Genomic DNA, 15,153 nt, shown 5'->3' with positions numbered 1-15,153 from the left:
AGTTTGAACAAAGTAGCTGTTTCTTCTATCAGTATCGAAGGACAAACCTTTGTTGCGTAAGTTGGCCTGATTTGTGTAATAATGTGGGTCGCCAACACGACGCCGGCGCAATACATGGTTAATGTGTGGAAGAGTGGCATTAAGTGCAATTTGCTGCATCATCTTCATATTTATTGGACTCAAATAGGACACGTACCAATTCTAATGACAAATGATTTATTGGCAGAGCGGTCGCTAGGATTGTCAACGTTATGTATGTTTCTTTACGACAGAAACCTTTATGTCACTCGTGGGGGAAATTGCAGTTGTATGGTAATCTTATGCAATGAGCTAACCGCTTACCACTACCTGTCGATGATTACGTTTATATGCGATATTTATTCAAAGTGGACTGGGATTGTGTGCGAATAGTTTAAATTATATCCGTTCAATGCTCTTAATCGTACATTTTATACTTCTAATACTGAATAAATGTTTACGTTGAGTTTTGCAATATTGATCACAAATAATATAGTTCAATTCGTATTTAGTTTAAGCGGCTGCCTAAGAAAATGATTTTGATTGCGTTTTTTGGCGTTAATCGAGTAAAAGCAGCTACTACTACAGCCATTAATATATTTAGATAAGTATTTATATCTTTGAATAAAAGTTTCAGTACCTACATATAGAAAATAAGGTCGATACGTCTGAAGGACAGTTCCACAACCAGAATAGCGGTCGTTAACGAGGCACTGAAAATTTTATTGTCGATCGCTCCACAACGTACGTACCATCAAACTTTACTGTTCAAATATACAATAGTAAATCACTAATTCAATTAATATTTCACTTGTAAAACTATAGGTAAAATTTGGTTTGGTATAAAAACATGAATGTAGGTTTATAGATTGATGATTAGCAAAAAATGGCACTAATTAGATAACGCTTCACACAGAGAATGTATTTTGATGATGTCCTGAATATTTTGCTTATCATACATTTGAGAGCATGAATAAATTAACATTAAATAGCATAGGTAAGGCTATTCTCTATTAAGTATTATTTATGCAAATAACAGTAAGTACTGTGACTATATCCAAGCTTTGTTGTTAAGTACTTATTTACTTTGACCGCTGCAACAGGTACTTAAAACAGCAAATCATCATTCGCTTTGTTTATATTGAGGTTGTAGTGTATCAATGGATCATTGATTGACATTCATAGTTGCGTCAAGTCGACTGAACATTGATCGTGCATTTAACATTTAAATATGCGTGCGTGCACGCAACGTTTCTTTTATCTGTAGCATAGACACGATATCGAGTGTGTAGGAGTACCGCCCTTGGCGCGCCTCATATTTGTTATTCATTAGAGCATTTTGAAATCTTATCTATAAACATTTAATAACAAATTGCTTGTTTACTTTATCCGATATGCCTCAGCTTACCGTAGTTCCTTCCTTTGGTTAGTGTTATTAATAACTAGTTATATTTATGGCAAACATATACATTTTACGATAGCAGCTATTTTTATGTTTTTTCTTGATGTTTTCTTTCACTATATATTTCTATACATATTGTTATGTTCGTTCATCATTCAAAACACCTACTGCAGTTACCTTAATTAAACATATATTTTACACAATTAAGTATGAGTATAATTAGCAAAGCCACGTCAATGACTAAACACAATGTTTGTGGTGTTCATTAGCATTGTGTCTAGCAATTTTAGCAAGAGATATCGTTATCGCTTCGCCAACAAAGGAAATGTAAAACTAGAAATGCTGGCTTTTATCGTCGAGGTGCTGAGAGCAATGACCTCGTCCATGTTTACTTATTTAATTGTTAGATGTAACTGCAACGGCTTTATTATGCAAAAATAGTTTTAATTATGCGCCTGAGAACCACTTTACTCACATACCGTATATTTTTGTATACTGTATAATTAAATGTTAGATATTTGCGTCTTTAATTTATGATTTTAATAACCTGCAAATAGGATAAATTTCATCATATAAGACAGAAATCAAGCCTTAACAAACCCTTTTGTTTATGAACTTGTATGTGCCATGACTGTTGCGTCACAGAATACTCGGTACACTTACATAAAAAAGACATTAACAAAGGCGGCCAAGTTGAAAAGTAACTGTCACGGTGTAATGATTGAACTTAACAATTAGGCTTGTTTTACTTTCTACATTGTCCAATACCTGCAATTAATCGTTATGACGAACATAATACATATATGAACTGAATTCAGTGCTCACGTCACCTATACGATTTATTAACCAGAAAGAAAGTTGTTACATGATACACTTTTTTTTACTTTGTTCCATGCCGGTACCTGTGGCCCGTATTGTAAATCTATGTCATGCCAGGAGTCACGCAATTTAAAATTCATTTCCTTACTGCAGTATTCTGAAATCGTGACTGTGGTTATCGTATTCCGAGCAAAATTTGTATCTGTGCCAAAGGTCGATATTCAGCCTTTTCATAAAACAAAGCTGGGGAGGAAAATAAAAAATCAAAAGACACTTTGCATTGTGCAGAAAATCGAGTTCACGTCTCAAGGGGTTTGCAAAGAAAAGGCGTTACAAAGAGCGAACAAAAAGAGACGACGCTCCAAACGTTGCATAATATTCTTCACAACTTTGCATAGTAGGTGTTAGCAGCATTTCTCGCAACTAAGAGAGGAATTTGTATAAAAACTGTAAACAACCACCTTATTACTTACCGATATGTTAACTACTTCTCTGGAAACGAACATGTATTATGTTAACAACTAGAGTGAAGCGTAAACGCGAATGATCGGAATACTGATGATACATCTTAAGATATGGTACACTGCAATTTTGAAATATTTAAATATTCATTTTAGAAGAGATACATAAGCATTTCAAAGACACGCAAAAGTAGAAACTTTCTTTCCGTAATGTACTCGAAATATTTTTTCGGCTATTAGCGGTATAAAATGATGAAGATGATATATAATTTTGCTACAATGTTCGCAATCCTTTTGTAAATAAAACGCTAACCTAGAATTGTGCAAGTATCTTTCAAGTGTTGAAGTAAATAAAATATGAAGTCATGTGAGTTCCAAACAGTGTTTGTGACGCCAGACGTAGGCACTTCAGGGGTTTCAACCACGCACGTGATAGTTTACCAGTATTTCTTTCTAGACGCACGCACGTCACTCAATGAGATTTATATTCAAGTTCTATTACGCAATACTATATACAAACTACACCGATTGATCCCCTTAGGGCATTTCATCGAATACAATCAACCGAGCTGGACCTATTACGAAAGAAATATTATCGTCAATCAAAGAACTATTTAACCATTATAAAATAGTCATTATCGAAGACGGACGATGGCTCCACACCGGAATATTACACTTCCATTTGAAACCAGAAATCTGGGCTTACGTAACAAAATGACTGTTTTTATATAAATAACATTACGCATTTCCTTAACATATTATTCGTGAATATGACAGGAGGAAATTACGACACCTGCTCGACAATTCTTCTTTCAGATGACTTACATTACGCCATGGTCATTCGCTTTTTCAAATAAGTTTATTGTGGTGTTCACACGTGTTCTACAAATATATACAGGGTGTGGCGTAAATAATGGATAATCCTTTACCAGCGGATGGGAGACTTCCCGACTGATCTAAAAATTAAAATTTACCTCTGGCACAAGTATCATAGTTTTCGAGATTTTGGCCATTTTGTGTGTTTTTTAAGAAAGCGATTCACGCTCTTAGTTTTTGATGCTGTGATCACAAATTAAGGCTTTTTTTTAATCCGTTTTTTGCAAATAAATCCTGAATAGATGTGCTATTGAATCTACAATCTTGTTTTGTTATTACTACTTGTTTTTTATTTAAATTATGCATTCAAAGTTAAATTTTATAATCTTTCACAACTTTCGTGCAACTTTGAGCACTTGTGGTGAAAAAAAAACGTATGGTGGCTTTACTGCCCACGCCATAAATAATTTCTAAATTTTATTAGAATTCTAAATTGGTATAAAATGCAGCATTAATACTGATTATTGTCAAAATATTACAAAGAACTTAAATTATTAACACTTTTTCCGGTCGACTAATTTTATTTTTGCACGCTAAGCGTGTTCTAGATTCAATAGCACATCTATTCAGGATTTAATTGCAAAAAACGGATTTAAAAAAAGCCTTAATTTGTGATCGCAGCATCAAAAAGTACGAGCGTAAATCGCTTTCGTAAACACACATAATGGCCAAAATTTTCTGCAAATAAATCCTGAATTGATGTGCTATTGAACCTAATATCTTGTTTTGTTATTACTACTTGTCTTTTATTTAAACTATGCAATCAAAGTTAAATTTTATAATTTTTCAACACTTTTGTCCAACTTTGAGCACTTGTGTGCAGTGTTGAAAAGAAAGAAAAACAAAAAACGAAATACAAAACATAAATAATATTCAAATAATAAAGATAATTAGAAATCTAAAGAAAACTAATCTGTTGACAAATAAATCATTTTTCATCAAATTGTAATACATTATTTTGAAATAGACTTGGTAGAAGCAGCACAGTTCCAAGCTTTTTTATCATCTAAATAATCTTTAATAGTGTAATAACCCTATAGACATGAATATTTGAAAGCAAACTTAGCTTAAACGCGTGCAAAAATAAAATTAGTCGACCGGCAAAAGTGTTAATAATTTAAGTTCTTTGTAATATTTTGACAATAATCAGTATTAATGCTGCATGTTATACCAATTTAGAATTCTAATAAAATTTAGAAATTATTTATGGTGTGGGCAGTAAAGCCACCATACGTTTTTTTTTCACCACAAGTGCTCAAAGTTGCACGAAAGTTGTGAAAGATTATAAAATTTAACTTTGAATGCATAATTTAAATAAAAAACAAGTAGTAATAACAAAACAAGATTGTAGATTCAATAGCACATCTATTCAGGATTTATTTGCAAAAAACGGATTAAAAAAAAGCCTTAATTTGTGATCACAGCATCAAAAACTAAGAGCGTGAATCGCTTTCTTAAAAAACACACAAAATGGCCAAAATCTCGAAAACTATGATACTTGTGCCAGAGGTAAATTTTAATTTTTAGATCAGTCGGGAAGTCGCCCATCCGCTGGTAAAGGATTATCCATTATTTACGCCACACCCTGTATACCTGACCTTATCGGCAATGTTACATAAATATTGTGTTCTGTTTCCAACAATATTGCAAGTGTTGAAATGTAATTTTGTAAGAGAAACATTAGTTTACAGTATGTAGGTATATTGCAGGGTTAACTGTTATATCTTGATTTCTTGTATGTAATGGTCGGTATATGGGTGGTGTTAGCGCCAGGATTCGCGCCGGTCAAACCGGTCGTCGTCCGCCGTCGGAGAATGTACAATCCAGTTCGACCGACTCGACCTGACTTTCTTTAGCTCCTAATACAGCTAAGTTTAAATCTTAACCTATTTGAAAAACGTAAATGCTCAATTTGTCGACAGCGTCAGCCGCTAACACGTTGTAAGCACGAAAATATCCTCAGTCGTCGTAAGCTATTCGAATTATGTACGGAACTTTGTTGTTGACGGTTGATATAATAGTCTCGAAGTTCGGCGCCGTAGGAAGTTCGTTACAGTGGATTTGAATTTAAAAAATATTTTGTGTTTTGGAATATTAAATTACACGACATGGAGCAAGAATAAACTTTTGAACAAGTTTATTATGTCGAAGGAGGTACAACTCTGTTATATCGTGATTATTTATATTGAATAACTGTATTCATTATAATAAATGAATATATTCTTATCAGACAAACATATCTAGTCAGTAATGTTAATATCGACGGTCCCTACGTACAATAACCTAATTGGAAAACGCAAATTTTACAGGAGAGCGGTTTGAAGTTTCAAACACTTGTATCTCAAGTTCTATCAATCGCAGAGCTATGAAATTTTGCACGAAGTATTTATTTGTTGTCTTTTATGAGAAAATAAAATAAAAACGTTAAAATATATTCATTTTATTTCAACTTACCTGACGATATTTTGATGGCTTTACCTTTATCTTTTACATTTTTCATTTTCTTTTTTGCGCGAGCGCAACAAGCCCGCATGTGGGAGTTACGGGGGAGGCGCGCGGGGGTGTTGTTGACTTGCCAATGTAAAAATTAAATTAAATGTCTTAACTCTCACTAGTGACATTTTACATTGGAAGTGTTGTAGTTCTGGGGTTTGTCGAGTGTTGATTTAGGGTAGAATTAAAGCATTTTTACTAATTTTTCTTTGATCAATCGAAAGTATATGACAACCGGAAGGTCACGGAAACAAAAAAGGCAAATCCCGTAAGTACCACTTGAGGGAATGTACGTAGGGACCGTCGATATGTTCAATGTATTAATCGATTTTTAGTTTTTAAGGTTATAAAGAACACTTGGTTGTTTTTAATTCAAGTTAATTACTATCAAAAAGTAGATTACCTACCTTATTTCTTTATAAAATTTTAATGTTCTATGCAGGTAACTTACTTAGCATAATAAAGGTTATCAATAGCCACACTGCATAATTACTGACTTATGCGTATCTTTCGTTGTATGTATCTTATCAATTGTAACGGATGTGTCAATTAAAAATAGCATCTACGTACTGACATTGGTATTGATCGCGCAGTGCAAGGAAATTCCAGACTATTTCAGGGCAGACGCGATTAGCACGGTCAGTTTTAGTACGAGCAAGTTGCTATGTCAAAATGTGGTTTTGTTTCTCATATAAGTATATGTATAGGTACAGACCTGCGCATATTAAACACACGCTATGTACATATTTATATTATACAGCATGACACTGATTTACTCTCCGCGACTCAAGAGCCCTGCGTGCGTGAAGGAAACGACTAACGTTACACAGCTGTGTTCAAGAAGCAGCTTTATCTTTGAAAGCCATAAGAGGAGCCGAGCATTCAAGTTGTTTGGGTTATGTGAGAAAAAGGGATGCATAACTACGCGTGACCGCTCGTACGTTCCGAGGATGAAGAGGAATGTCGCGATACATAAATCGATAGGCGTTTCAAATTGTACCTTAGTACCTCGTATGGCATTTTACACTCTACAGCATATATCATTTGCCTTTGAAGATTGTATTAAAGCTTTTGTGTGAAATTTGTTCGCTTTGGATGGGGGAATACTTGATTCTAAAGAGGAGGATGAAAGGTGGGGGAGCGTCAAGAGGTCCGGATGGGACGACGACAGGGTCCGTCCTTGGCAGAGGTTGTTTTGGCAAGGTTACGCGAGTGGCTCAATGTACCAACGTAATCTCTTTTATCTGATGTACTCAATTTTAATGTGAGGGCTATCGTGTTTCTTAAACAAGAATATTGTCACAACTACGAGGATTTTCCATAATTTAACTTCTCGGGATACAAATCGATCATACCACTCATTCTTTTTAGTTATTACTCAGTTGCCTTACCGGTAATGAGTTACAGTTTTAGTCATGCACACAGTCATACATACAATCCACACCGGATGACGTGAATCTCGCAAAAATAATCCTAAGGCGAGGGCTGTATTTATAAACAACAACCAATAGCGTGAAGAAACACATGGCAATGGAAAGAACTGAATCGTATTGAAGTTGAAACTATTCAAAATACTCGAGTAAACTACTTAGTTTTTTGTGCATTATTGACAAGTAATAGGATATTAACTACGGGAATTAGGTATTATTCTATTAAGAATCAATTTACTTACTTACATTGTAAGCTTTTGTACCAATATTTTGTTTTCTTTAGTATCTTATTATCTAAAGACATAAAAATGTCGCCGCTGTGGTCAAACCAACGGCTACCTGTAACAGTACAGAGTTGCTATAGTGTAACGGTTGATCGGGGACCGGTAGAGAGCTGAGAAATAATGGGAATTGTGCAAAAACTATCACGTATGTGGGCTACGTCTTCGTAATAATCATCAATCACTTCGTCGCTGCTTTGTTGTGAACTGATGGTGTACAATAAAAAGCAAATTAATCAAATTCTTGTGAGAGTCGTAAGAAATTAAACTTTAATAAGGAAACATATCACACGAAAACATGTTCCTGTAAAATATCAGAAAACGAATTGCAACACATGTCTTAGGAACGGGAGCGATAGCAATTTTAAATAACGCGAAGTATTTTTGTTATTATTTGCAGCCGTTGGAGTGGTAAAATGTGGGTACTTGCATATGTAAAAGATATTCTTACATTACTACGTAAGATCACCTCAAAAACAACAACGTGGGATGTGTGAGTGCGTGCAGACAGTAGTATAAATCTATTTTAAATTGATGGAAGGTCAGCGTATTGAAATGAACACCGGTGCGTGTTGTGCACATTGTGTTAAATTGGAGACGAGCTGCACTCCACGCGACGTCTGAAATATTGTACTAATTATACAATGTAAGGTTTACTGACAGTGACTAATTAACTTAACGGGTAATAGATGAAGAAACTCATACTCCTTCGTTTCGGTAATGCACTTAAATTCTTTTTCATATTATTTTGAATTTCATCCTACTCTGTGAACATTGATATAAATAATGTTTCATATTAATGTACGAGAGCCGTAAATGATTTTGGGTAGAGTGCAAATATAACGATGATATAAATAGTCGAACAGCGAGCGAATCTGTTCGAAACTGCCATAATGTAAGGTGTATCGCGTTGGCGAATTCAAGGAAACCGCGACATATGGCCTGGGATGCGTCATACAACGTAGCTCTGGTCTCACTGATAATAATTACAATATACATACTGTATACAATATCCCGAGCAATTTGTATGTGGGCATTACGTCATGATTAATGTAAATATACTCACTTAGCGGGAAAAAATACAAATACATATAAATACAGTGATCGACAGTTACTATAAAAAGTTAATTTATTAACTAAATCAAGAAATTATGCGTTTTTATTATGGGTTTATAAACAGCAATATAATGCACTTTATTCGTTAAAGGAAAATATTTTGTGAATACGACCTGTTATATCAGGTTTCATGTTATTATTATAATGTGGGCAGGGCCTTGATGATTCAGTCGAAATTATGATAAGCATGTTTGTAAAAAACATTATTGTAAGACAGTGGTGACGAATTTGATGATATTTAATTAAAAATCAAGTAAATATTCAATGATATTATTTTTTCCTACTTGTTGACAAACCACTATTTTACTAGGTATGTATTTAGAATCATTTGCATATCTTGCTACAACAAATACTAATAAGGCAACAATTTCCAACATTCGAACAGTTCAACGTATAAAGTCATCAATTACGTGCTGACAAATGAATCGGTCGTATTTGCATTGTGCAAACCCATCCATTAACAAGTGGCTTAACTAAGGGATTGTATTCAAAATCACTACGATGAAAGCCATGGTCGTTGCACCTGGTTTACTCGACCATGTAATTAGTACGGACTCGCCTGCCACTGTTTTTGTACACATACAACTTGTTAATGAAGCTATTGTGATTATATCTGCGAGGATATCGTTAACAGTGACGTTTGAAATGTAATGCAATTTTTGTTTTGCGGATTGGCAAAAAACGATTGGTGATAGTGATAAAACATAATCAACGCAATGATAAGAGCAGTTCACTTACTTTATTTCATTATAATTTATATTATATTCATTCATTTATTTAACTGTGATTAAAATTAAAGGACAGTTATTATTGACAGTTTTCAATGAGGCCATGGGTAGAGAATCAATAACGTCACGAAAGTATTCAAATTTCACTTTAAAGTCTAAAATAAAAGATACCGGATTCTTTTTTAGTTGTTAGACTCTATTGTATTCATCTGAAACTATGTCGAGCGTCGCTTTTTTTGGCTACACTATCTGCACATGCTTGAAACGCACAAGAGAACGGAGACTAGATTTTGACGTCACATATGAGGCTGTGACGTAAAATGATGAACATCAGATGTCTCTAATTACGTAAGTTTATAACTTAACATGGCTTGTAACTATCGTCAATTACTACCAAAGTACTTTAAATTCACTGTAACTACGGTTTACTCGAGTTAACCATCCATGCAAAGTAAACTAGAAATACAAAGAAACTACCTTATTGTCGTTCACCCACGCAGACTAATCAAGGGACAGTTTCTAGCAATAAACTGATAGTCATTTCAAATTCCATGATTAAAAAGAAAAGATTAGAGTAATAAATCGGTTTTATACCTCTCTACGAGTATGATAAAAATCTGAGCTCTAAGGCCCATAAATTAAAGAAAAGACAGTTTTTAATCTGTAATAGGATAAGGTGGATCCAATTTGAACCAACTTCAAAGGCTTATATTAATAATGTAAATATTCAATGTTATTCACTTTCAAGGAATCATTTGTCTTCTCATACAGACAGACAAGATACAAAACTAGTTTGTTAAAGAGGTGATTGATGGTGTATTCCACGTGTGCTTTACATGGAGCTATTTAATGAAGACGACCTTATAGTTACTTACGAAATCATTCCGAGATGACGCGCTCAAGATAATTTCCTAACACATAAATGACAGACGATATAGGTTCGGCGCCAACCATGGTTTTTAATGGCACTGTACCTCTTCCGAAACTATAAAAACACGCGTAAAAAAGTGGTTAACAATAAACTCTGTACCAATTAAAAATAATGTTCAAAGACGACGTCGGTTCCGATAAAGCTTTGATTTTATGATGGAAAAAGTTAAAAACCGTATGGGAACCTGTGGATTACCTGAAGTGTTAATAATCGGGATTGACTCTAATAAGAAGATTACATGCTTGCATTATTATAAAACAGGATTCATTAGATCATGAGTAAAAGCTATGTTTAAAACAACTTCGTGTGCGTTCTTAGTTGCTTAAATGCTCATCCAAGAAAGGGGCGATAACATTATGTGGGTAGTTGCGAATCGCAGGTCGTTACCCTGAGACCTACATGTGGGTGCTGCGGGAAGTGACTTTATTTTTAAAGTCATTATTTTATTTTAACATGTGCCATTCATCAGACTATTGACTGAGATAATTGGTATTATTTAGATTAATATCCCGTTTAGATATTATTTAGGGAATCTAGACTAAATGGATACCTGTTTTAGGTGTAAATAAAGTAGTATGGCTAGAATTAAGAAACTTTAGCGTGTTAAACGAGCGCATAATTACCCATTTATAATCTGCGGACTAGGTGTTAAGAAAGAAATGAAAATTCACTTTATGAGTCAGTTTGTGCCGAAGTGTCGGCATATGCAAATATCATACGTTCTGCAGTAGACAGATAGTATGCTAATTGAATGTATCCATGACGAGATCTGGGCCACATTTCCTTTGAGGAAGACCTGATAAGTTTGCAAAAGCTATGCATTTAGCAAATAAACAATGTTTTTGTTTCAAATTCGTTTAAAATGAAGTTAGACATATCGGAAGAGAAGCCTTTATAGTTTTTCTATAACAATTAAAACGCAATGAAAAAATCAATGCAATGAAAAATGTAAGTATGTAATATAAAAATCTAGTATTCGAAAAGCTATTATTTTTAGAAAGTTTGGTTTGGGAAGGCCACAACAATTAACGACGTTTACAATTAAGATAGACACGCAAACTTTACGCTCAAAAACTGATACAGGGTATAAGCGATTAACCTGCAATATCTTAGTAGTTATGAAATTGAATTCTTACACGCAAATATATTATGTAGTAAGGTCACAGGTTATACATAACAGGCACTTTGTAATGCGTGAGCCTTGTTTAGGGTAGATTACATAACCAAGTGAAAGCAGTAAGAAATATTTCATTGCCGTCATAAAATTCGAATAAAGCCTGGCTTGATTACTCTTACTCGATGTTAGAGAAAGGTATGAAGGAGATAAAATGAGACTAATTTAAAGTTATTACTTATTTAGTATTCAAAACTAGAGTTATCGAGAGACGCACGAAGCTCGTTCGAGACGGACGTGCGTCGTGTGCCACTGTCGATGCTAATGTTTTAACTTCGTCATGAATACAAATTATATAGAATTTTAAACGATTTGTATAATATTGACTATTTATTGCATGCGTGAGAGTTTGCATGCACTGTGAAAAGTGAAAAGGCGACAGCTTAAGTTATTGAGGTGTAATTTATTGTGGTAAAGCGAAAAACTGCTCTTAAGATTATTATGCTTTATTAAAAAAGCGAGTGGGTAGGTAATAACAATATTGCCTTATAGCTATACTTAGTTTACTTTTTTAGCATGCGATATTTGTAGCATCACTACTAAGTATTATTTTATTGATATTGCACTCGTATTGTATTTATTTTGCAAAATCAATCTGCGTTTAGAAAAAACAAATTGTAAACATAATTTTCCAAGAACAGTTAAGTGCTTCAAAACATTTCGGATGGAATAATCAATTGAGACACTATTATTTTCGGGACTGGCTACAAACAGCGGAACCAATAAGCATTGCAATGAATGCCAATGAAGGTGTCATAATTTCATGATTTATTAGACTCGATAGACTGACCGGCTTTTTCCATAATAATACTAGAATGTATCAGTTTATATCTATTACAAAACAGTTTTGAATAAAACACGACGTCAGTGTTTACATACAATTAGTGTTTTCTAGATGCTCGAATTTAGTACAACGCTGACTTATTAGTCGGCCTTGAATGCAACGTAATATCCGATGCTAACTAAGCTGACTTGATACTAAAATATTTTATACAACAGCATTTTATAATGAATGTGCTAAAAAGTAGAAATTTGAATACAACGCACCATATGCCGCCTTATTGAGGAGTTATTGGACAAGGTGTTCCTGGTAGTGTCCTAAACGCAAGGTGGGTACGGCATCTGCGGCCACTTGCGGTCGAATCACGACGGAATCAATGCAAACACCTGTCGTGTTGCCGAACAACTTTTTATGAATTTGGCTTTCATAACAGATGTTTTCGCTTAACATATGTTATGTACGATAAATAACTTGATTATATATAGTTCCGTTCATGCTTATGATATTAAACGCATCGTGGTTAATTTGGTACAAAAAAATGGCTTCTTGAAATTGGTCACAACTGTGAAACCAATTTCACTGTTTACATTCACGAAGTAAGTTCGAGAGAGTGATAGATAATTGTGTCAATCAATAAAACTAAACAAGGTGAAATGAAAAAGCTTTTGGCATAATTAAAAAGCTATCAATTAGCATTCGGGCACACCCTCCGGATTGGTTTGCGAATTGTTCCCATTTAAATTTAACGTGGTTCCCCGGCCTTCTGGCATTTAGGTCATCTGGATCAACTCCAACAGATTTAGCTTGACATAACACAAAAAAGTCTGTTTACAAAACGCCTTTGTATCGAGTTGTCATAAAACCAAGAAATAATTATAAATAATATTTTACGTACAAGTTACTAATTCTAATATTGCAATTACTTGCGGCCTGGAGTAAGAAAACTTACTACCGTATCAAAGAAAGTAATGATACTAGAAGAAAACAATGAAATTAATAATTAAATCTCATTAATTATCATAACGCTCAAAGGGTAAACGAGAAACTGACAACAAAAAGCTTTTTCATTTTCCTTTAACACAATAGGCAGATGTGAGAGACTTTTACCATTATCTTGAGAAACGACTCATGAGAAAACAGTAGGTACAATGTATCTACATGTTGATACCCAGGGAAAATCTTAGTCAACCTATGATTAATGTTTAAACAATATGCATCATGAATAAACGCGGCCATTTGATAAGGCGAATGAATGTATAGCAATAGCTAGTACCTAGTTACCTTTATTAAATATCGACTACCTGCAACAAACTTTAGATCCACTATTTCCATATAAACACATGGACTTGCCCCTAATTAATTAGCGCAGGGGCTAATTAAGTCCTTAGTTAGCATAAATTCTCTATTTTGTAACAGTTGCGTGCTGAGTCGTCTTCACAAGTTTAGGTTGGAAACAAAGAGGGGAGGGTGAGGGTGTGAGGGTGCGATGCGTCACCGCGGTTGCTCCGACACGCACCCCCTGCGCACCCTCGCCCCAAAACATCGATCGATCTCTCCACCGCTAAAGCCATGCGCAAAGCCCGCCCTTTTTGTTTATATTTTCATTTTTCCTATTTTACAATTCAATAAATAGATTCTCTAAGTCTACAGTAACGCGTTAATAATAGAAAGGAAATTTAATTAGCGTTTGTTTTTTTTTAGTAATTACTTACGTAAAATTTTATTTGAAGCAATGACTACACACCTACATGATATCATAATTCCTAATTACACGCTCTAATTAGGAGTTTATTATGTACTAAATGGAACTCACTGGCATTCGTTCATGATTTCCTCCTGGCTGCGAACCTGCACCGGGGCCAGCTTCTCGACGCTTTCCTCGTAGTTTCCGAAGCACTTGGTAATCTTCTCGTCGAAAGTGTTCACCAAATCTTCGAGGGAGCCTGAGAAGGTCTCCGTGAAATTATCTCCTTCACCGTTTTGCATATTGTCCTGTTTACACTTCACGGGTTTAGGTTCTTCATTATCATTTATTTTGTTGGAGTCGGTTTTCATTTTGACCATTTCACTTTTGATATTGTTAATGTTGTTTAGACGGATGTCATTGCCATTTATGGTCTTTTGCGGGTAATCAGCAGTAGACAGACAGTCATCCGCCTCTTCGATTTGCGCGAGCGGCGCTTCGAACTCGAGCTCGGCCATTCTGCCAGCCGCTTCTCGCATGACCGTACAACCACTCGCGTTGTTTGACGCGCGTACACTGAAACGCGTCAACGCGAACTCCGGCGAACGCCCGTCGCCGCCGATGCCTCACGCCGCGCGACCGTCCTCTCTCGCTCGTCGATTCACGCACGTTTGACACTTGGACCGAGTTGGGTACCGATTCGATAATAGGAAAACCTCCTGCTGCTGGCAAATAAACGATGCGCATTATCGTGCACAGTAATATTTTTATACCTATACTAATGCACGAAAGGTTAACTCAAAAAAAATACTTACCCATGATATCCATACTAATATTATAAATGCGAAAGTAACTCTGTCTGTCTGTCTGTCTGTCTGTCTGTCTGCTACTCAATCACGCCTAAACTACTGAACCAATTTGCATGAAATTTGGTATGGAGATATTTTGATACCCGAGAA

At 35.0% G+C, this 15,153-nt stretch overlaps 1 protein-coding gene across 1 annotated transcript in view; it reads right to left on the bottom strand.

The window, feature by feature from the left end:
* The window catches only part of Unc-76 (fasciculation and elongation protein Unc-76), a 35,904-nt gene extending 20,988 nt beyond the window's left edge, over positions 1–14,916 (bottom strand). The window contains exon 1 of the mRNA XM_076120474.1: positions 14,324–14,916. Within this exon, the coding sequence (XP_075976589.1) occupies positions 14,324–14,733 (410 nt within the window). The 5' untranslated portion in view covers positions 14,734–14,916. The remainder of the gene's footprint in view (positions 1–14,323) is intronic.
* Between the last annotated feature and the right edge of the window lie 237 nt (positions 14,917–15,153).

Source organism: Anticarsia gemmatalis, chromosome 12 (assembly GCF_050436995.1).
Source record: "Anticarsia gemmatalis isolate Benzon Research Colony breed Stoneville strain chromosome 12, ilAntGemm2 primary, whole genome shotgun sequence".
Lineage (NCBI taxonomy): Eukaryota > Metazoa > Arthropoda > Insecta > Lepidoptera > Erebidae > Anticarsia > Anticarsia gemmatalis.
This window is presented reverse-complemented; position numbering and strand designations above follow the sequence as displayed.